Raw genomic sequence first — 24,290 nt, 5'->3', positions numbered from 1 at the left:
TGGATGATTTCCTCAGGCATTTAGTGAACTTTGGGTGTCTCCTCGCAGAGAAGTGTGAGATCCGACAAGGGTGACTGGAACTTCTGAGCATGTGGCCGGGGGCGGTCAGCTTGACCTTCCCCATGGGTGGATCTGGGTCAGCCGTTTCCTGGGAAACCTCTGGGGTCAGGACCTTCAGCTGTTTCTTCTTGGGCCGGTCAGACTCCCAGAGAGGTCTTCTCCAGACTCCTACATGGAGGTGCAGGTCCTGCTGCCATTGTTGAGATGGTGACCAGGCACTAGCGGGTTCTCAGCATTCAAGCTGTATATGGTCACTTGGAACCCATGCCTGAGGACCCCTCATCCGAAGCCCCCCAGCCAGAACCCTGCTGGAAAAGGAGCGGAGTCCTGCCCAAGGCTGCAGGCAGGGTGCACACAACCTCCCTCCAGTCAGTCACCCCGCAGGGACCGAGTGCCGCCCTGACTCGTCTGAAGTGGGAATTTTGTTGTTTCTCGGCTTTTCCCAGCCTTGGCTTGGGGCTTTCTCTCTGGTGCCAGCTAGCCGGCTACCTCACTTGCCCAGCTGCTTTCCTACTTTCAGGATTATGTTGTTGCTGCCTCCCCTGCTGTTCTATCCTTTTATGTGTTTAAGTCTTTTTAAAACGTATCATCACTATAGTTTTAGTGAGCTTTTCAGAAGGATCAGGATTAGATGTGTATGTTCATTCTACCGTCTTAACCTACAAGGGAGCTTCTATCATGTGTGTGTGTGTGTGTGTGTGTGTGTGTGCACGCTAGATCGCAATAGCAAGTGTATTTCTTATTGTGTCTAAAAGTCAAGCAGATTTGGAAACTGATGCTAGGCCATGCCAACAGCAAAGTGGTCAAGTCCAGTCAAAGGCCAGTTGTATTTTCTCTTTACTGTGAAAGTCTTCTAAGCAACTGAGGGAGTTTTCATGGTATATAGAGCCATTTTTTCAGAATGTGATAGTCACAGGATAATCTAGATCTAACCCTTTTTTGGAAAAAAAAATTTTAAAAAGGTCAGCTGCATGTCCCCTGATAGTGTATTTGATTGTACCTCTTCATTTCTGTTATGGGTACCACGACTGTATTTTGAGTCCCAAATTTTCCGCTCCACATAGAGAATGTCACAACACTAAAAAATAAAATAAACAGCAAGCACAGCTGAGTTATGACGTCTCTATCAATCTGTAATCTTCAACTGTGCTAACATTTGCATCCACTTTGGTAAAAATACACAGGAAAATGCAATTACCTGTTCAAAATATTAAAAGTAGCTCTTTAACTAGAATATTGCTTTAAAAAAAGGATGTTTTATTTTGAAACCAGTAGAGGCCACAGATATGAATACTGGGACTTTTTTTCAATAAAAACAAATATTTATTTTTCAGAATTCTTTCCCTAGTACTATAGCATTTTATTTTAATTCTACAGCCTAGAAAAAAAATTCATGAGAATATGTTCACAGATGGATCAAAAAGTTCCTTATAGTGTTATATTTTATTTTTATCAGAATTCAGTGAGATGATTTCCTAATTCTTAATGAGAGCTCACTTTTAAGCTGTTTCCTCCAAACCGTCTAAGATTCAGAACTGAGTGAACAATGGTCACATGACTGAAATCTCACCCTTTGTCCCCCCTATGCTAACACTGTAAAGCACTGGATTAAAGGTTGCATTTGGAAACGCACAGGGGAGTGAGTATCCAGAAGTGATTTATGAAGTTACACTGTATCTCACTGTAATATATTTACATTTCCATTAGTCTACATTGTTCCTGAAGAGGAAAGTAAGTCAGGATGGGCTGCTTTATTATATTTATATGGAGGATGTGGGTAGAGAGCCCTCCTGCTCGTTGTACTGATGTTAAAATTCTTCTATTATTTACTAATCGTAAACTTATAGACTCAAGAATTTAAAGTGGACCTACAGGTTGCGTGTCAACCTAAAAGTAAAAGTGCAGTGTACCATATTTATTCAACAAGTATTTACTGAGTTCTACTCTAGAAGTTATTCATGCTTTTACTTTAAACTTATTTTGCCTCTTAAATATTTTCATGGACCACTGGGGGGAAATCCTATTTTTAAATCCTATAAAAATTAAACACTTAGAGGAAAAGTTGGATCTTTTTTCCACAGTAGGATCTCAAAGTATATATCTAGTCATGAAAGATCACCAAAACATATAAACAACAGCAACCAAAAAAAAAAAAAAAACAGTAAAAGAGAAAACGATAAGGCCAAATCCAGAGGTTAACTAGTGCATTAAAGTTTGTGATCGATCAGAGAGATGGAGTGGACGGGTATCACTCACCCTAACTGGTTCCCTGGGTAAATACTAGTTTGCTTACCCTGTTCCAGGCACTCTGTTCCAGGCGCTTGAGATACATCAGAGAACAAGATGACACTCCTGGCCTTGGGTAAGGGAGTCCTGGTGGTTCTCTTGGAGAACAGACACTGAGCAGAGGCCTCAGCAGCTACGGAGCCCCCAGGCCGTCTGGAAGGGAGCATCCCCAGAGGGAGCCCTAGGGAGAGAGGTGCGCGGAGCAGCCGGGGGGCCTGGAGGGAACAGAGAGAGGGGAGCCCTGATGGGAAGGTGGGAGAAGGGGCGGCACATGGGGCCCTGCAGGCCTTCTGAAGACTTGAGCTTTTACTCTGCAAAACACAGGGAGATTTGTGTGCAGGGAGGCGCCATCTCAGTGTTAAAAGGACTGCTGTACCCTAACAACCCTGTATCTTGGGCAGGTCATCTAAGCTCACTGATATCAACCTACAGAAAACAGGAAACCAATTCAAGAGGCAAAAGCATTTATTTGGGATCAAAGAATTGCAATTTGGGGTACATGTATTGGGGTAGAAACACAAATAGTGTCCCTATTACAGGAGAGGGAATCAGGGTTTTTAATGAAATAAGAGGAAGATGAGACATGTTGCTCTGAGGAAGAGTCCATTGGTGCTGATGAGTAAAGCTATTGGATTTGCACTTCACTCATTAGTCCGGCCAAGTGGTCACCAGGTAAAGGTTCATTTTCATCAGTCCCTGCAGCACCGTTTTCTCATTCTTGCTGACTTCTTGGGATGCTGGCAGTTTGGCCCAGTTCACAGGGTCAGAAAACAGGATGCAAGGCAGTTCCTCCGGGATGGCTGCTCTGGCCCCATTTTAAAAGCCCCACGTACATCATTTTTCACTCCTAGCTGCAGCTCCTTCATTTGTGTAAAATGAGCACAATATTTCCAGTCTGGCAGTGTAATATTTTAAATTACAGCTCATCTTTGTAAGCCATCTCACACACAAGGACTGAATGAATGAAGGTCCTAAATCCAATCCTAAAATCCTGCATCCAGACTTTATTGAGGTCAAGGGGAAATGCTTCACTCACGAAGCAAACGTGCACCGTCAGGGCTCTGGGGGTGGTAGGTCCATGCATGAGGAGATACAGGGAAGATGGATGCGTGGATGGAGGATGGGGTCCCTGCCCTCGCAGCTCACTGTCTGCCAAGGAAAGGGGTTGTAAACAACAAATATAAGAGATATGTATGCAGAACAGGACAGGGCTGAGTCAGTTTTGGGGGTCAGGCTGCATTTCCCAGAGGCCACAGACCCAAAAGCCTTGTGTCTGGAAAGCTGGATCTGAGGCTCTGAACTCTGTCCTACTGCCCTCATGCTCTTGGCTTTGGATAACTCAACATCAACAGGAATTGTTAAACCGCAAAATAAAATTCTAGTTTTCAACACGGCGCAAGAGTTATACGCATGCTGAAATGAAAGTGATTTGTTGTAAATATTCCGATGTTCTTCTCATTTTGGGGTGCTTTTGTGGTGCTCTATGCATATAATCATCTGTCTACTGCAAATTCAGCACCCGCAGATCGCCAGCCAAAAAGAAAAAAACGGAAAGGGGGTGTATAGAGGGTAGCCCTTGGGAGAGTAGCCAAAGGTAATAATGCTTAGACAGCACCTTGAGGAACTGTTCGTCGTCCGGTGTAGCTGGAGCATGAGATGAAACAGCCATATAATAAGATGAGGCTGAATAAGGTCTTTTGAGCTATCAAAGCAAAGCCTGCCCCCATGGCAACCAGAGATGTACAACTTCTAATCGGTGTTGAGAAATTGACTTGGACGTTAAACATCAGTTGATGCACAGAAAGATACTGGAAGGGAAGAGGCCAAAATTTAATAGGACCTGCCCAAGTGTTAGAACTACAAAAACCTTTACTCGTTCTCCATGGTTTAATTTAAAATTCAAATTTTCAATGTTTCTAGGAGAAGTATGCATTACTCTCATAATGAGAGAAAAACAAAGTTAAAATAAAAACTATTTGAAAAGGCAAAAGTCTAGAACAAAAAATATATTATCTGGAGTATTTTTCTGGGTTTCTTATTAGTGTCTTGAGGACACAGCAGCACCCAGCACAGAACAGAAGGAAAGTCCCCAAACAAGGACGTAGCAAAATAATACCATGCTGCTGCATCAGGACCCAGGCAGTTATTCTAAACTCAGCTGGATGAAAGGAGACGCCTTTGAACTAGCACGTGGCTGAAGTGGAGACTGTACATTTAAGATGATATTTAAGGTATCGGAAATGGTAGTGGGGAAAAGGTAATTGAAAGACAAGCAGCAGAAGAATTGGAAAATCAATTATACTTCATAACAGGTTGTAATAAATTAGTTATCACCACCATTGATAGTGGCCTTTTTAATGTGTGTTCCTTATAGCACAGTGGAATAGAATCATTACGTGGTCCATTTAAATGCCTAAAATGTATTGCAAACTTGTAGCTTTCACATTTTTACTATAAGAAACATATTACAGTAGTTGTTTATTTAAAGTTCTGCAACTTGGAAAGATTTTATTTTCTTCTAATTTTTTTCCTATTTTTCAAATACTCTATTTCAAAAAACATATGTTTTTTTGTGATGGAAAAAAATCTTTAAATTCCTTAAGGAACATCTTACAGAAAAACCTGAATGAACTTTTTGGCCAACCCAATAAAAGTAATGTAAATCATCTATAGTCTCATGCCCTGATACAGCTAATTTCATTTTTATATATTCACTTCTAGCTGCTTTTCTTTTTATATATCATGGTACATAGTTCTAATCAACATGAGTATTTGGTTTCATATTTTAATTTTACTGAACACTTAAAAATACTTTCATACTACCATGTACTCTTCATAATTATCATTTTCATAGCTGTGTAGTACATCAGCATGGTCAAATACTATAATTTACAGTTTTCTACTTTGGGACATTGAAATTTATATAACTATCTCTCTACAATAGGCAATGATGCAATAAAAATTATTACATTAAGCTATCTTTATTTTCTTTTTGAAATTATTTTCCAAAGATAACTTTCCTGGTATAAAATTATAAGATTGTTGATTTTAAATTTTTTTAAACTTTTTCTTGCCATAAAACTTTGTTCTGATTTACATTGTCACTAGCAATGTCAAAGTGTACCAGAGTCACCTCAATTTTGTTAGTATTAGTTATTATTCTTTTGCTACTAAATAAGTATAAGTCCATACTTTCAAATAATTTTAATTTTTTTTATTTCTAGTTAGGTTGAAAAGTTTTCTATCATTTTTTGCTACTGGTGGTCTTTCCTGACTGACTTCTTTGTATAATACATTAATATTTTGGATTGTGATCCATTCAAATAAGCTTCTTATACATTATAAATATTAAGCTTTTTTATACCTTTCAGTTTTTTCCTAATCAGGACTTTCGTTTGCATTATAATTTGGTCATTTCAGGTGGTAACATTTTCTGTCTTCATGACCAAGGCTGTCTCCTTTATAATTCCTCTTAGTGACCAAACATCAGACCATTACTGTTTCCTCCACAGACAAACAAATGTTTTCTGCTAGGTTTTGACAGTTTGATTTTATTTTTGTCTCTGAATATGTGAGTCTCTTGTGTGTAAGAACAGTAGTGACTCCGTTGAAAGAGAACAGGGTTACGGCCTGCAGAGCGGGTCTCAGGTGGCTGAGGGGTGGAAAACAGTGGCTGGAATTCAGAAAGCCAAGGTCTCCAGGCTGAACAATAAGATGATGAAACCTGTTCCAAGGTCACCAGCTCGTAAGGGATTTCTTTTTCTGTTTTTTATGATGTGATTATTTCCTGTTGTCTTGGGAAGCACCTATATTGTCTCAAACTGTGCAAAATACACTGGTGATGCGAGGGGAAACATGGGGATGAGCCCAAGTCCGATGGCAGACTAGTCACACACACACATGCCTCGGCTCCAGCTGGGGGAAACCAGGGGCACCATTTTCCACTTCCAGTCAGTGGTCCTTCTTGGCTGCACATGGACACCTCTGGGGAGCTTTTATAAACACTCTGAGGCCTGTGTTCCAGCCCATCCTGAGTACTGAGGTGTCATTCTAACATGCAGCCAAGGTTGAAAACCATTGTAATCATTTCGTCAAGAAATCTAATCTGTAAGAGCAGGTGACAAAGAAAAAGAACCAGAAACTACCTGTCCTTTTTCTCAAACACCTGCATCTTGATGGCAAAATTTATAGTGGGAACAGGAAGACAGTCTTTGGACGTAGCAGAAGTTTCCAGAATCTTCTCTTTACCTCCTCTCTATCGTGTAAGGTCCAAGTGGTTCTTTCCAAAAACTATGGAATAGAGTTTTCCAAAACCTGGGGGAACAAAGTATTTGAAAGCAAATCTTGAACACAGCTAATTACTAGGAGACAGAGTGGCTTGGGGGAGACAGAGGGCTGTATTTTCAGCTTCCTTTCTTCCCAGCACAGACGGGGCATGCACAGGGCAGGCCCACCAGCCACAGAGGCTCACCCCCGCGGAGCACAATGCCAGCTTGGGGAGCACTGCGCGCTGCTGGCACGCAGCCCTTCAGGACTGGGTTTTTGCAGATTGGTGCTCACGTGAGCTCCTGTTCCCATGACCCACATTCTCCAAATGCCAGGGCAGAGGGCCAGCAGTGTGGTCGGAAAGCAGAGAGCACAGAGCACAGAGCCAGCCGTGGCTGGAAGCTCAGCCCCGCCCAGGTGCCTCAGAGGTCACGCGGGTTTTAAGCCTCTAGGAATCACGAGAAGAACATTTAATTGTCATTAACCTCACTGGAAAGAATATGGACACCTCAAGATACTTACAAAACAGAAAGATGGCATTTACCCCATTTTTCTGGTTTTGGAATAAGGGGAAAAATTCTCTAACTCAGCCCTTGCTTCAACACATGGCAACGAAGATGTATTTCCTATTAGTTTGCCCTGACCAAACTTACAAAAAGAAAAAACTTTTTTTAAAAACTGAGAGCTTGATTTATGCCTTGAATAATCAAGTTATAAGTAGTATAATGAAAGTCCCTAATAAAATGGCTTTGGATACAATGTCTCCCATCCACTGCCCAGCCTAATGCTAACCGCGACAGAGAGCCAGAAGGTCTTACTGGGGTGCAGGAGGGGGGCAGGGAGAAAACGTCTTGTCGCCGTTTGGGACGTTCCCCGCTCCACTTTACAGTCCACGCGAACATTGTAGTTTCACTATCTTTACTTTTGTGCTTATTGGGACAGCACCTACCTGCGGAAAAAGTTTTCCACTAACCTCACAACGATAAAAGGACCCTGACTTTTATGCTGTTTAATTATTATACTTACCTTCTCGAAGCCTCAATATCAGCATCTAAAAACCAGGCATAGCATCACCAACCTGTACAGTTGCTGTAAATAAGAAAACTAATACGTGCAGAAGCTTTGTCTAAGCGCCGGGCATACATTTCAGCGAGTGGTTGCTGTTTAGGATTGTTATTATGAGTTGGTGGTTCTGGAGAACCCACTTAGGAGGCTTGGGGGCCAGAAGGCCAGAGGGACCATGACAGAGAGCTGTGAAGACCCATCTGTATCTCTTCACCACACCACCCCTGACCCCAGCACACCATCAACTGAGTAAACACAGTGATTCATTGAATTGAGCAATGCACGAACTGCATCCCGGTTGTGAGCACTGCTCCGTGAATGGGCCTCCTACAGCGTTTCAGGACCTGTAACCCAACCAGGCCAGCCCATGGCAAAGTCTCCTTCTTTTATGATGTAGGAGATGATCACTGATCAGGGCAGGAGACAGAAAGCAGTTTTAGTCCCTTCGTTACGTCAACATTTAAAGGGGCTCAAATAGGGGAGCTCCCAGGTGGCCTAGTGGTTAGGATTCCGGCAGGGAACTGAGATCCCACAAGCTGTGCGGCCAAAATAAAAAATAAAAATAATAAATAAAGAGGTTCAAGTAGTATTTGGAGGCTACATAACTCTTTTCTCCTGAGTACACTTCTGTTACTTTATTACCAGGATCATACATGTTCATTGCAGAGATTTTAGAAAATATAGCCAGGCAGAAAAAAATAAAATCATTCTTAATCCCAGATATAGATTGTTTCTTTAATAATATATTGTGACAGTTTTCCAGTCATTAGTCATCATTTTTCACAGATTCTCAATATTCCATTAAATAAACCTACCAATACTTATTTAAACCTTTTCCTCGTTACAGGAATTTTAACCTGCTTTCAATATTCTGTTACTGAAAACCAAGCTGCAATGATATGCTTATGCCTTATTAATTTTATAAATTCTTAGTAATTTGGTGTTTATTGTAACCCTGCCTTTTTGTCAAACTTTGTGGTTAAGCTGAAAGATATTTTGCTCGGTTTACGGGAAACTGATTTTCTTATCCAGTCTGAGAATCTGCCCTCGGCCTTGGCAGTGCTATCATCAGCAAGCTCTGTCCTGGGCTGCCCACGTCCAGTAACCGACAGGGAGTCCGTGTGCTTGGATCCGAACGCTTAGCACACTCGTTCAGGGCGTGGGACAACTGGGGTCAGTGCCATGGGCTTCAAGCTCTATATATACAGGCCAGTTCACTAAATGTCCAAAAACTGCTTTCCTAACTCCAAACAGCTGTTATTTAAACTCTGGCTGTTAGTTTCAAAAGAACTGGGCAAAAGAGCGTGAGTGGATCGACACAAATCCATCACCTCTACCGGGAAGAAAGTGTGTCAGCAGTCCCATTTCCCCATGGAAAACAGCTCAGAAAGGCAGTCACGTCAAACCATGTGAAATCGGTTAGGTGGTAGGAAAAGGAGAAAGAATAATACTGGGAAAAACAATTGGCCGACCTTATACGTGTTGATTTATAAGCCGAGTCTGTGAGTTCCCCGCCATCCCTACGTGAGACCAATTCGGTAACAAGTTTTAAATTGCCACTGTGCTGCTACCTAACTGGCCCTTTTCTCTTGCAGCTGACACGGCGCTTGGCACCGATGACGTGTATGATGACAAAGGATGCCAGTGTGACGTGTCTGTGGAGGACCTCACCCCACCACTGAAAACTGTCATTCGGGCGATCAGGTTGGTGAAAACCTCTGACAAAATGATTCTGAAACCTCCCCCTGATTATCTGAATCACTACGTTGCTGAATTCTCTTTCCTGCAGGTAAATCTCCCGCAATAATTCCTTTCTCTTTTCCTATTCATCCACATGCCTATTACATTTTGAAATATTTTTTTAATACAAAACTTGACTGTGTTCAACACGGGATGGGCTATAAAAGGTGGGTGGGATTTGAAAAGCCAGGCCATACCGGACAGATTATGTGAGAATTGGCTTGTTGTGTGAATTTGTCGCTTTAAGGACATCTGAGTATAGATACAACTGTACTTTTTAAATTATTTGTACGTCTCGGTGCTTCAATCCATGTTCTGTATGTCATGTCGAAGAAGAGTCCGTCTTTGCTATTTCAAAGCAGGTTGACTTCTGAACATGGGAAGCCTGTGTGTTCCGCAGGGGGTTGCTCCTGTCCTGCTGAAATATAATTGTAAAGTCTGACTGTAACACACTTCCTCTGCTGATGGCAGAAAACTGAGAGGGTCCCAAGCAACTTGTATTTGTATTTCCAGGATCCACTCCCCCAGACAATCCAGGATCCGTACTAAATGAACTGCGGCTGTTCAGCCTGCCCAGTGTCATCCCTTTGGGAGAACGTGTATCTGTCAGGGGATGCAGAGTGACTGCAAAGAAATATGCCTCTGCTGTTTTTGGCTTTTCCTGCCTCTTACCAGAAAGCCTGAGGAAAGCTGAAAACATCCAACCCAGTTTAGCAACCCAGATACTCAGTCTAAGCTCAGACATCAATATGATGGATTATGTGCTTCTGGTCTGAGCATCCTGTTAGACATTGCTGTACTCTGTGGTCGGGGGTCACTGGGAGAGTAGAGGTGAGTTATAAAGATTTTGGTAAATGTTTATGGGGGCAAAGAAAATCATGATATGATGAAAATGTGTGCCCAGAGGTACTTAAACATTATCTGTAGCAGCCCGCTAAACAGAAGTAAAGTCAAGCCTAGTTACTTCCCTCTGAACCTGCGAGCAACAACCCTGTGGATGGGGGACCGTCCCGTCCCGTGTGTCTTGGGCCTCTTGTCTCATCATGACTGTTACTGACACTCCACGTCTTTCTCAAAGTCTCCCAGTTTGGACAATGATATGATCGCCCTGCCCCGGGGGATCCCAGAAGCCTTGGGTAATATTTAATCCCAGAAAACCCAAGGATACATAGTGAAATAAGGTCTACAGCCTTCAGTTAAAGGGATGGAAAGGATCTGTGCTGCTCTGTCCAACACTGTAGCCACTGGTCACACCAGGCGATTCAAATTTGAATTAATTAAAATGGAATAAAATGTAAAGTTCAGTTCATCAATGGTACGGCCACATTTAAAGTGCTCAGTGGCCACGCATAGCCAGTGACTTCTGTGTTGGGCAGAGAAGACATAGTACGTTTCCATCATGGCAGGAAGCTCTATGGGGCATTGCTGGCCCAAAAGTGACCTCGACATTCTTTCCATCCGTTCCTTACAGCCAGCAGAGACCCCTGGTCTAATTTGCAGCAAGTACAGTAAAATCTTATCTAAGGGACCAGATTAAGTTTCCTAAAAGTCATACTTAACCCAATTTGTGTCATTTCCCGAGACCTTCTGAAGCTTTCTGCTTTTGCCTCACAACAAAGAATCCTGAGCTGCAAAAAAGAAAATGAAATAGGTTTATTTTGCCAGCTCAGCACTTGAGCAGCAGCTTGCGATTTGCTTTGTTATTACCCCTTCCTCTGGAAACTTGACTGATTTTTGTAAAGTCCCTTGCAGAATTCCCTTGCTCTTCAGAATTCTTTCTTGGTTCTTATTTTTGACAGGAACTTTATTATTTACACGTCTCTCCTTTTTGTGGATTTTGGAAGCTTTCTGCTTGCTACTTCATAACTCTTGATGGGCTGTTTTTCTTCCCTGTATCCCGATTCTTCTTGGTGCGTTTTTTTTTTTAATCACTTCTAAGTTTCATTTAAAATTGTTGGATTCTATAAAAACATAATAGCTATACTCAGTAGTTAATAACTTAATTGGAAATCTTTGACTCATGATAGAACTTAATTTCTAAAAATTAAAGGACCAACCACCACAGTTAGCACTTCTGAAAAGGCTTTGCAGGTATAAGTCCCTAAATCATATGCAAAAGTGTCCTTTTCATGAGTTTAATTACATAACAAACTGAACACCAATTGACTAGAGTGCTTTTGCCAGAACATGCCCACCACTCACAGCGCACCTTAAACAGGATTTTCTGTGGATGTTACTGATGGCAAGTTCGAACCATCTATTCCTTAACTCTAAAACGGCGACTTTGTTTTTGGCATTTTCCTCGTTCTCTTTTGGTTGTTTGATTATTTAATATGACTACCTGAACATGCCTTTTGTCTTCCAGTAGTGCTAACAATAATAATAGTTTTCTCCTAAGAGACAAATTAAAATTCAAATGTGTAACAGAAAATATGTATGCGATGACAGCTTGGAAAATAATATGATTACATTCACAAGAGCAAAGTAGGGATTCTTATTTTCAGTTATTAATATTTATTCAGCATCTGACATTTTCTAGTTGTTTTTGAGAATAAATATTCTCAGGCAATGAGATGATTAAGGTCATTCTCTGAATTCATCTGGATTCTATTCCCCAAATTCACCGAGACTTGTTTTTTTAATGGATTACATCACTTTTTATAGTAGTGAACAACAGCTATTCTTAGATATTTCCAAACTATGCCTTAAAAGACAGAAGAATACTTAGTTTTGTATAGTTCCTCCAGGATTACCACAGATTTTTTTCAAAATATTATTTAGTTGGAGTGCGTGAAGTTGTTGAAAATGTGTTTTCAAACTCATCTCTGGGGGTGAAAATTGAACTTATTTTTAACAAGAGTCCTATCTGTCTTGTTAATGATTTAATTCAAACAATGTTAAATTTCTTTTTATCCACTCATACAAATTAATTTCTAAATAGAAGGATGAAATTAGCAGGGAAGTAAACAGATTGACAAGCAAACTGATAAACTCTTGAAAATTCTACACACCGAACTCCCACTATACAGTTGACCCTTGACCAGTGCAGGAGTTAGGGGCCCCGACCCTCCATGCAGTAGAAAATCTGCATGTAACTTATGACTCCCCCAAACATAACTACCAATAGCCTACTGTTGACCAGAGGCTTCCCGATAACATAAACAGTCAATTAACACATATTTTGTATGTTATATGTAGTATCTACTGTATTCTTACCAAAAATTAAGCTAGAGAAAAGAAAATGTTATTAAGAAAATCACAAGGAAGAGAAAATATATTTACAGTATTGTACTGTGTTTACTGATACAGAAGTATGCTCACAAGATGAATCATCTATCAGTACCTACATCAAAATTGTCTTATACGATACAAAACGCTATAGATGTTATATGTGTTACTAACACTAGACATCAAAAATGAAAAGATAACGTGAAAAAGAAGTACACATTTATTTACAGGTATAACGATTCATGCACTGATAACAAAGAAGCAGCAGTATGATTGCTTCATGGTAGCTTAGCTTGTACAGTAATGAATGAATTGTTATTAAAAATTTTATTGCACACAGTATCACAGTTACATCCATAATACAGTATTGAAACAGTGTTAGATTTTTTAAAAAACCACTTCCCTGTGATGATAGGCTGATATGCAGTTTCTCCCATTATAAGGGAGAGAGAGGCATGCTGTACAGTAATGAAATTCTTTGAAAGTAAAGTCATAAAACAGTAAGAAAACTAACACCTTATTAATTTTATATTAAATATCACTCATGCTTAGGTAAAGATCAACTAGTATCTACATATATTTTATGTATGACATACCTAACTATTTCTTAATTTTTTCAGCATATCTAGCTACACAGTTCGTTTCTCTTTTCAAATTGTCACAAATCTCCAACAATTTTTCCAATATATTTATTGAAAAAAATGCACATATAAACCGACCCAAGCAGTTCAAACCCGTGTTGTTCCAGGGTCCCCTGTATTACGGTGTATTCACTTGCTCGGGCTGCCATAACAAAATACCACCAACTGGTTTAACCTCAACCACCAAAGGTTTATTTGCTCACAGTTCTGGAGGCTCAAAGTCGAAGATCAAGGTGTTCACAGGGCTGGTTCCTTCTGAGGCCTCTCTCCTCGGCCTGCAGACAGCCACCTTCTCACTGTGTCCTCACGTCGTCTTTCCTCTGTATGTGTCTATGTCCAAATGTCCCTTCTTATAAAGACAGCAGTCAGAGTGGGGTAGGGTCTGTGCTAACATCTCATATTAACTTATTCTCCTCTTTGAAGGCCCCATCTCCAAAGCCAGTAACATTCTGAGGTCCTGGGGCTTCAACCTATGAATTTGGGGGGGACACAATTCAGCCCATAACACATGGCAAGACACCAATTTTTCTATCACTGTTCAAAAAATATTTTCCCAGGCACAATATCAAAATTTTCAGATTAAAAATAAGCCCATCAGTTACCCGGATAATCCTTCGCAATATCAGACATCCGGGAATATCTGAAGAGGTTGACTGGCTTGCCTTTCAAGCTTGCACTTGGCACTGTGGAAACACTACATAAGTGTGAGTCTTGGGCAAATTTTCACGCAAAAATTAAGATATGCTCATGTATTCGAAATAATAAATTTTAAAGGTCATAGTCAATACAACTCTACATTTATAAAAAGGGTCTTGGAATAATCATTTTTTAAAATACAAAAGAGATGTTTGTATTTGTTTTCCCACCGCACAGCAAGGGCTGGATAAATTCTCAGCTGTGCACAGCAGGACAGCACGCGAGGGCTGTGTGCCTGGGCAGCTGGGGAAACAGCTTGGTCAGTGGGAACCTTGTGGGTGAAGCTCGCCTGCTTCTCACAGGTATTTTTTCCTAGAATCACTACATCTAGGGTCAGGGCCGCTCCTTACGAGATCCTCAGCAACAGTGGCTCTCAACATAACTGTGTTTTCTGTCAGTCGGCAAGAACTGAATCAGAATACGGCGCAACCCGTTCTCCTTGTGAGGAGAACCGAAACCAGGCGGTGGAGATTACTCAGTATGTGTAGGAGAGCTGGCCCAGAAGCTGCGGGGTGTATCCTGTTCCTTACATCTCCTGGTAGCCCTGCGTTGTCATCTCCGCACCCCTGGGCAGACCCAGCCTTCCAGGGAATCGGATGAATAAATGAGGTCTGGGGTGAAAACTCAGAGAATCTCATTGTCTAATGTTCTTTTTCTTTTTTTTGAAGTATAGTTGATTTACAATGTTGTGTTAATTTCTGTTGTACAGCACAGTGACTCAGTTATACACATATCTGTATTCTTTTTCATATTCTTTTCCACTGTGGTTTATCACAGGATACTGCATATAGTTCCCTGTGCTCTACAGTAGGACCTAGGACCTGTTGTTTATCCATTCTATAGGTAACAGTTTGCACCTGCTAACCCCAGACTCCCAGTCCTTCCTTGAAGCTGCAGCCTGACTTTACGAGGCCTCACTGGCTAGTTTTTCCTGCCCCCCCCGCCCCCCAGGGCTGCTCAGGAAGGTGGTCCAAGAAACCCAACGTGCCGCTGTGCGACCTGGGGCAACTCACATCGCCTCTCTGTGGTGTTTCCTCATCGTGACGTGGGGACGGGGATGGTGCTGACCTTTGCTGCGGTGAGGATTTCACGGGTTACCGTGCTCAAAGCACCGAGTGCCGGGCAGCGTGGGAACCCAGGGCGCTGGGCCCCCTCCTGCCCACCCTCCGCTCAGGCCAGACCCTTCCTCTCTGAGCTCCCCCTGCCGGCGCGGCCCACGTGAAAGGAGCGCTCCTTTTTCGCACCTGGGGGCGCCTGCCTGCCTGCACCCACCCCCTCCCCCAGGAAGCGCCCGCTGTTTCCCCTGGCAGTTTCCTCCTCACCAGGCCCTGCGCTGAGGACTCGCCCAGAGCACCGCCGCCATTAGGGGCTGGAGGCAGCACAAGGCAGCGTCCCCATAGCCCCTGTGGGTGACTCGCTGCCGCGCAAGGCCATCCCACGAAGTCCAGTGGGCCTGAGAGGTGGGTGTGACTCTCCTCTGCCGCCCCCATCCACACGGGCCTCAGGACGCCCTTTAAAGACCCTCCCAGGGGGTCGGATCCTGCACTGAAACAAGATGTATCACTTCTCCCGTGCGCTGGGCACAGGGGCAAACAGTAAGGAGGAGGCGGCCCCTGCTTGGAGCCGGGAGGGGCCGTCGTGCGGGCCCCGCGTGTGTGTCTAGGCGGCTGCAGTGACCAAGAGCCAGGGGGCCGGGAGGGGACGGGGGAGGAGAGGCCAGGCCGAGGGGCGCCGGCGCCAGGCCGGAGAGCCAGAGGGCGCACGTGCGAAGTTCCCCCGCCGCAGGCCGGCGCTGCGCTCCCGCACTCAGGACGGTGACTCTGACTGCAGCGCGGAGCGGGCTGGGAAGAGGGGACACTCGTTGTCACAAGCCCTGGATCTGCGGGCGCCGGGGCCACGCAGTCACGGTGAAGGGAAGCTGGGGGGACGCCGGCGCTCTTCCGACGGAAACAGTAGCAGGGTTTGGACTTTAGTGGTTGGCGAGGATGGAGCGGAGGAGTCGAGGGTGAGACGGGCGCCCGGGCTGGGGGCGGGGGGCGGGGGGCGGGGGGGAGGGTGGAGACGGCGCAGTGCTGCGAGTGCCATTGGAGGCGCCGCCCAGCAGGCAGGTGGAGCCCTGCATCTGAAGCCCAGGAGAGACGCCTGGAGCAGGACAGCCTTGGTGGTCGTCAGCGCAGACGTGGATGGTTTCCAGAAGCGTCCCCTGGAGAGCGTGGAGGCAAGAGAGACAGTGGTCCTCACAGAATCTCCTGCTCAGGGACCGTGAGGAGCCGCGGAAGAGAGAAGGTGCTGATCCAGAGGGACCCGGGGCAGCCAGGCAGAGGGACCAGGAGACGGGGCGGAGGACGGCCCGGCGCAGCGTTGGGAGCGGAAGGCGGGTCCACCGTATGAAAGGCTGCTGGAGGTCAGAAGAGACAGGGGACCTACTCCTTTCCAGGAGGTCCCTGGGAAGCGGCACCAAGGAAGTCACCGGGAGCTTTGGAGGAAAACTCAGTAGAGGCAAAAAAGGTTGAAGCCAAGGGGCTTCCCTGGTGGCGCAGTGGTTGAGAATCTGCCTGCCAGTGCAGGGGACACGGGTTCGAGCTCTGGTCTGGGAAGATCCCACATGCCGCGGAGCAACTGGGCCCGTGAGCCACAACTACTGAGCCTGCGCGTTCAGAGCCTGTGCTCCGCAACGGGAGAGGCCACAACAGTGAGAGACCCGTGCACCGCGATGAAGAGTGGCCCCCGCTCGCCGCCACTAGAGAAAGCCCTCGCGCAGAAATGAAGACCCAACACAGCCAAACATAATAAATAAATTAAAAAAAAAAAAAAAAGTTGAGGCCAGGTTGTAAAGCCATTTTTTCAAACTACCTATGAGAATCTTTCACGCTAATAGGAGCATAGGTGAGGCGTCAAGAATTTCTTTATAACTAGCGAAGACTCATCATCGACTCTTCTAAAATCGCTCGGGTCTGATCAGCCAAGCGCAGAGCCACCGATGACTTGTCAGCTTCCGAGGGTGGGCCAAGCGGGCCTTGCTGTCGCCCGGCGCGAGTGCCGAGGTTTTCGGGTTTTCTTGCCCTGTGCTCCACCTGCTCCAGGAGGCGTGCACGTTCTCCTCTAAAATGTGTTTTCAGCTCTGCTTCCTTCTTAAACCTCACTTCAACCTTCAGGCAAGAATTCCCCGCAAACAGAGAAGAGGTGGCACATGTTTGCCACTGTGGGTTTTGTTAAATCCGCAAGCTGTTTAATCATCACCAGTCCCTAACTTTGCTGATGGCGTCTCTGCTGTTTTAGCAGAGATGGTGAGTCTTTGTTTGCAAGTCGCTATGTAGTCACTCTGGACAGCCAAGTCTGTGACACATGACAGTACAGGACGCTGCTGGGGAACATTTTATGGATCATTTATGAGATGTTTTTAATCAGCTAATATACTCCCTGGAATATTCTTTTTATATATATAAATTTATTTAGTTAGTTTTGGCTGCATCGGGTCTTCGTTCCTGTGCTCAGGCTATCTCTAGTTGTGGCGAGCGGGGGCTACTCTTGGTTGCAGTGCGCAGGCTTCTTGTTGCGGTGGCTTCTCGTTGCAGAGCATGGGCTCTAGGCACACGGGCTCAGTAGTTGTGGCACGTGGGCTCAGTAGTTGTGGCTCCCAGGCTTAGTTGTTCCTCAGCACATGGGCTCTTCCAAGACCAAGGATCGAACCCATGTCCCCTGCATTAGCAGGCGGATTCCCAACCACTGCGCCACCAGGGAAGCCCTGGAATATTCTTTTTGTTTGTTTCTGTTTTGAAGATAATTGCTTGTGACCTCATTTTGCCCTGAGGCTGCATTAAACCAGTGTGTTCACCGAAAACACACTTACTTTGCAGCATCCACTTTTTAACCTTTTATTAACTGAATCTCCTATTCATTGCTGAGATGAAAACTATTCAAGAGCAATCAGCATGTATGGGCACTTTGTTTATTTACTTATTTGTTTCACACTTTAAAATTTACACAGGATTTTATACTCCTAGGAAAATAAAATGCCCAAATGTAGTTACCGTGTTAGTGCTCACAAAAATCCTAGGAAGGAAAGTTACCCATTTGTAGACTTGCTTGTATCCAGTTCTTACTTGCATTTTACTACTCTTATCTCTTTAAAAGAAGACCAAACAGAATGAACAGAAGAACTTATTACTCCTGAATATAAAACAATATTAAGCATTAGAAGAAAAACCCTACTCCCAGTGATGGGAACAATGTGACCACAGAACTTTCCTGACCCCTAAGTCAGCCAAGGGAGGTATCTGCCTGCCCCTTTAGTGACGACATCTGGTAGATTGTATACAGTGGGGCTAATTTACGTCTCTATCAAGAGCTGAAAGCAAGAAAATGAGACTGGCCAGTGCATCCAGGCAGCCCTGGGGTTCCTTAGTTGCTGGCTAGTAGCCCAGTCTGAGATGACAGGATGGTAAAGGAGTCTTGGTATGCGATTCTATAACTAGTTTCGAAGAGTGTCAAAGTCTAGATACCATATACACAAATGCAGACCTGTATTACCGAGTCATGATTATGTATTTTTTTTAAGAAGGACATCAGCTCAGCTTTCATTTATTAATCAGTTTATTTATTTTTGGCTGTGTTGGATCTTCGTTTCTGTGCGAGGGCTTTCTCTAGTTGCGGCGAGCGGGGGCCACTCTTCATCACGGTGCGCGGGCCTCTCACTATCGCGCCCTCTCTTGTTGCGGAGCACAGGCTCCAGATGCGCAGGCTCAGTAGTTGTGGCTCACGGGCCCAGTTGCTCTGCGGCATATGGGATCTTCCCAGACCAGAGCTCGAACCTGTGTCCCCTGCACTGGCAGGCAGATTCTCAACCACTGCGCCACCAGGGAAGCCCATGATTATGTATTAACAGGAAAATAACATTAATGAATCATCCAACTAGTGATCCACACGCCTTCGGTGGTGACCCACATTATCAAGTTCTAAGCCTAGTTGGCTGCCGAATCTGCCCCGTGATCAGCACCACCCCTTGACTGGACTGTAAAAGGCTCGAGAGGGTTACCTCGGGAGGGAGTCAACGACCAGAGGCCCTGGGTCACTTGCAGGACGAGCCCCGGGCCCCTCCTTTTCAGGCGGACAGATGCTGTATCTCTCCTGGGGAGTCAGAATCAGGGGATTGAATTTGCTGAACAGCGAAAGAGGTGGGTATGGAACGCTCATCAGTAGAGGTGACGGACAGGACGCACCGATATGAAGTGGGGCGCATCCACACCAAAAACATGAGGTCTGGGACATCAGGCGGCCATTTCTGAGCCCTGAGGAATTTGATCCTCTCTCCCCAGAGATGGGGATGCATGCGGGAGAAGTCTGGGGTACACACTCCTCTCCTGCTTGTCTGCCTGCCCTCCTGACCAATCCCCGGCCTCCAGCACGGAGGCTGGCACATCGTAGGTGCTCAGTGAATGTGTGACGAGTGGCTGATTCGGTCCCGCTTTCCAGCATCACGCAGGGAAGCAACCACCCTGAGCTCGTCCAGGGCCCCAGGCTCTGGGCACATGGGCTTTAGAGCTCCTGGCGAGGGGACTGTTCCTCCCACCAGGACGCCGCAGAGGGACGGACGGGGACCACATGGTCCCTGGAGGCTTCTTCAGCTCCTTCGCAGCACAGCCAGGGCCCACACACACACCGTGGTAGGAGCTCGATGACTATTTATTGAAAGAATGAATGGACCCGTCACCTGGCACTTGCTTCCTTGAGAATCTAATGGGACTTGTTAGCTAGCTTTTGCGTGGAACTTCGGGTCTTACTCCAGAAGCGGAGGCAGGAAGCACGGGGTGTGTGACTGGGGGTCTGACACCCAGGCACACGGACGCGCTGCCTCATGGGCACGATTTGTGTGACTCGGAAGACGACACAGACCCGCCGTCACGCTTTCGTGTGGAGGCCGTCCTAACCCAGCCCAGTCCCACCCCAGCCCCACCGCCTGTTGGTCGTTCTCAACCTGGGCTGCAGGTTCCAATCACCCGACGAGGTTTATAAAGCCTCTGGATCAATTAAATGACGTTTCTGGAGGTGGGAGCCAGGCATCGGCGTGCTTTAGGCTCCCTGGCTGATGGCAAGGGGGCAGCGGGGGCTTGGGGACTCTGCTGCCTTTACGTAGAGCCCATCAAGCTGCCTCCCTGGTTCAGTCGGCTGAGCCCTCCGCCCGCACGAGGTCTGGCTGTCGGCCGCCCGTGCATCTGTCTGGTGGTGGCACAGTCACCGCCACTTCTGTTTTCTAGTCGTTCTTATCTCTGCATATTCGTATGCAGGGGGTGGTTTCTACCCTGACTCAGAGGCCTGGGACAAGACTTTTGCGAGATTCTGTAACTAGTGGCAGCACAACAAATGCACCTACACTTCCTTATAAGTGCACATGTGTTGTGTGTATATATAGCCTATATTCCACCCGGGGTTTAACTTCGCTTTGGTTATTTCTTCGTGCTCAGAGAATTGCTTGAGCAGATTTCTTCCGTTTCAAGCCAGTTGCCAGTTGAGGTTTGTGGCGAATCTCTGGCCCCCTCTAGCGGTCACAGCGGAGCATGTCTGTTTCGAGCGTAGGTCTCCTCCGGGATTCCTAGCCTCTTAGGTACCCGCAGCATCGGAGGAGGCTGGCTTCAGGGTCTTTTGCCCTTTGCTGCTGTATTAGCTCCAGGGGTGCAGTTTGCCCTCATGAGGAAAAGACAGTGAGAGTGCAACCTAGTGCCCCGCCTTCTGTCCTCCTCCGAAGGCCCTTCCAACAGCACCAGTAAGAACAAGCCATTCACTGTGTGCCAGCTGTGCGAGCAATAAGAGCCCTTTCATACCAAAGTATCTCTTCCGTGCGGTTATTTTGTGTTAAAATATTAACATCTTAACATTAAGACAATAGTAAACATTGTGATTAAGAGCTCAGCACTGGAGCCACACTGGCTCAGACCCCACGCTTACCAGCTGTTTAACCTCAGGCGACTTACTTAACCGTTCTTGGCCTCAGTTTCCTTATCTGCAGATTGGGGCTGACAAGAGTCCCCATCTCACAGGCTATACTGCCAAGTGCCGCCTGGCAGTGTTGTCATTTTAATCACTAAATGTACTCTAAAGGTCTGAATTTTACTCCGGAATGATTTGCCCAAACACTCCTTTCTACCAGGCAATACATAGATCATATTAAACTTCTTTTATAAACGTCCATTAAAGTTTTCGGCCTCTTTTTCTGCCTGGCCTCAAGGCATTTCCTTGTGTCTACACCAGAGGTCAGCAAACCACAGGGTGGAGCCAAAGCCAACCCAATGCCGTGTTTGTAAATAAAGTTTTACTGGAGCACATCTACGTTCTCTTGTGTACGTACTGCTTGTGGCTGCTCTCATGCTACAGTGCAGACGTGGGTGGCTTCAGCAGAGATCATGTGACCTACAGCCTGGCCCTTCACAGAAAGAACTTTCCACCCCTTGTCTAGACTTTGGGTCCCTCTGATTTACATCCAGCTGCGTTAGGAGGGCAGAGATACATAGCATTCAGGATTGCCTGTGTGAACCAAGCTTCCTCCCAACTCGGGGGTCTCCAACCCCAGCTCTCACCTTTTCCCTTCACCGCATAGTCAGAAGGCTTAGTACCTGACATGGAATGGTCTGGGAGAGAAAAAAAAAATCGAAGAATTAAAAGGCCTTTCAAATTCATAGTCTAATAGCCACTTTGGACAGTTTCCTCGGTTGTCATCACCTTCATGTCTTTCCTGAAATCTAGAATTATTGAACTCTGGGCTTCATTTCTTCCTGCAAATAAGCAGAAAACGGCCTACTGACTCCACTTTGCAGAAGCTAAGTGCGTCGTGGGCAGCTGGTGGCTGGGAAACGTACACAGTAAAGCAAACCAATGACCAATGAGACCAATGTGTATATCCTACAACTTGGGTAAAGTAAGCAGAGGACACCTAGACTTTGCGACAAAAGGGGAAACTTTACAATTATTGAGGGGTGGGGAACCCACATGGGCCCAGGCCTGATTCTTGGGAGGGGCCTTGGGGAGAAGGAAGGGGGCCAGTTCAAGGGCAGAGTGCACTGGACCCCCCGGGAGGACAGGGCTGGCGGTGAGGTGAATAGACTAACGTGGCCTCGGGTTTACTTGTGTGAGGATCAGAGGGCACACAGAGGAGGCGGGAGGAGCTCAGTGGACAGCTGCACATTCCCCTGAACCTTTACAAGTGTGCCTGCCCAAGACCTGCCCTGTGGTGCGAGCTTAGTGGGGGTATCAGCAACACCAGCCTCGTACTAGCTGTGTGACCTTGGACAGGTTACCCGACCTCCAGAGCCCTCGCTAGACCCAAATATCAAAGGTGGAAAACTCTTAGGGCTTCACGTTGACATAATGGAGGCAAAGGGCTCAGGGCAGGGCCAGCCATTCAGCAAGGGCTCAGCGATGGGAGACCCACCCCATAGGAGGCGGCGGGGTGGGGTGGGAGGACGAGGCCTTCACTTCCCACCGTCCAGCTCCGTGTCCAGGACATGGACCCTGAGCACTCGGGTCAAGCTCGTTGTGGGCAGAGACAGAAGCCATTGTAGACGTCCAGCGGGACCGGGGAAGTGAGGGGGCTTAGCTTAGTCTCCCAGATCTTCTGCTCTCTACCTTCTGATTTCAACCACGAAAACCGAGTGCAGTCCCTGGAAAGGCGAGGGGATTGGGTGGAGGGAGGGAAGCAGAGGTGACTGGATGGTATGAACATCTCGAATCGCCCGGCCCTGATGACCGGGGTCTTGGCTCAGAAGGGTCATCAGACAGTGGCCAAGATGGGCAGGGAGCACGCCTCCCATCCTCGCCCTCCTGGAGCAGGCCTGGCACGCAGGAGTTTTGGAAGCATCTACAGCAGTCTCTTAGGAACAGAAAACTGAGGTTATACTCTGTTTAGACTTTAACCACATGTGTTCATCCCTGTGTTCTTGATGGTCCTGTGATATATAAAACTCGTTCAGCAACTGAACTACTCTCCCACCAGGCCCTCCCCTCCTCACCTTGGACAGTTTCATTTTGCTGTCAGCACTCTCTTTACATTTGGTACTTGCTGGCTTATGGTGTCATTTATTCCTTGACTTTCAATGTTTTTTCCTTTCTCCTTAATTCCTCATAATGATATCTTATAATTTGTGATTTAGTTGTTCTGTGAAATCCTAATTACGTTAGTAATTTGAGGGAAAAGAATATTATATTTTCGTGGTTTTCAGAAGCATCTTTATTTAAAGGAATCTTTTCTGAGTCAGGCAGGGTCCTAATTATTCATGAATACACAAATTTGTTTTACTTTAGAAAGTTTTTGGTATTCACGAAAGAGAGTCAGAGTCTTACGGTCTCCCTGAAATGCGCCTCAAGGAACTCAGATCTGTTCCGTTCAGAAGGTGTCAGGAGTCTGCCTTGGCACAGAACAGCATAAACAGCTTTGGGCGACCAAAGAGGAGCTGGTCCTCATCCGTTTCTTCAGCGAGCGTGTACTGAATGGCCGATCCTTGCCAGGGATCTTATGAGCTGCTGGGATGAAAAACAGAGCTTCTGACCTCAGTGAATCTCCTCGAGAGGTCCGTGCTTGAGCTGAACCTGGAACAGTTAGCATTTTGGGTAGCGTGCCAAGACAGACCTCTGAGAAATGAGCACTTTGCTGACGAGAGAATCTGGAAGGGCTGGCGTGGGGCTGCAGGCAGAAGAGCAGGTGGAGATGGACGAACGTCTGGGGAGAAGGGGGTTGCTGCCTCCGCCCGTCACCCCCTTCCCTGGCCAGGCGGAGCCTCCAGACAGTCAGAGACAGCCCTGCAGTCAAGGACCTCCTACAGCCTGGTGGAGGCCGTATATAAGCAAGTAATCACAGTGTGGCATGTTAGTTACTAAAACGAAGGTTAATAGACAAGTGACTAACTGCTTGGAGAGAATCGCAGAAATTTCCATTAAAAAAGCGACGTTAGAACTGAGTCTTAAGTATCCTGTAGGATTTCAGGAAGACGAGGAAAGTCCTCGAGTTCCAAGGAGCAAGTGGACGAGGATGAGGTGAGAGGGGTGGGCAGACGCCACGCCACCCACGGCCTTGCAGGATGTGCTAGGGAACGTGATGCTCACCCGCTGGGCCCGGGAAAACCATGTGGTAGAGAAAGGGGGTAAGAATATTAAGGACAGGGCTTCCCTGGTGGCGCAGTGGTTGAGAGTCCGCCTGCCGATGCAGGGGACACGGGTGCGTGCCCCGGTCCGGGAAGATCCCACATGCCGCGGAGCGGCTAGGCCCGTGAGCCAAGGCCGCTGAGCCTGCGCGTCCGGAGCCTGTGCTCCGCAACGGGAGAG

The 24,290-nt window shown here is 46.1% G+C and overlaps 1 protein-coding gene across 3 annotated transcripts in view; it reads left to right on the top strand.

Moving 5' to 3' along the window:
* Nucleotides 1-24,290, top strand: part of KCNQ5 (potassium voltage-gated channel subfamily Q member 5) — a gene marked incomplete at its 5' end in the record, with an annotated part of 571,115 nt that overhangs the window by 539,350 nt on the left and 7,475 nt on the right. For all 3 annotated transcript variants that reach the window (XM_081250514.1, XM_081250512.1, XM_081250513.1), the window contains one exon: nucleotides 9,273-9,381. In XM_081250514.1, the coding sequence (XP_081106640.1) occupies nucleotides 9,273-9,381 (109 nt within the window). The remainder of the gene's footprint in view (nucleotides 1-9,272; nucleotides 9,382-24,290) is intronic.

This window comes from Mesoplodon bidens (assembly GCF_964165515.1).
Source record: "Mesoplodon bidens genome assembly, chromosome: 12".
NCBI classification, from domain to species: domain Eukaryota; kingdom Metazoa; phylum Chordata; class Mammalia; order Artiodactyla; family Ziphiidae; genus Mesoplodon; species Mesoplodon bidens.
The sequence above is the reverse complement of the archived record's forward strand: the minus strand, read 5'-3'. Positions and strand labels throughout refer to the sequence as shown.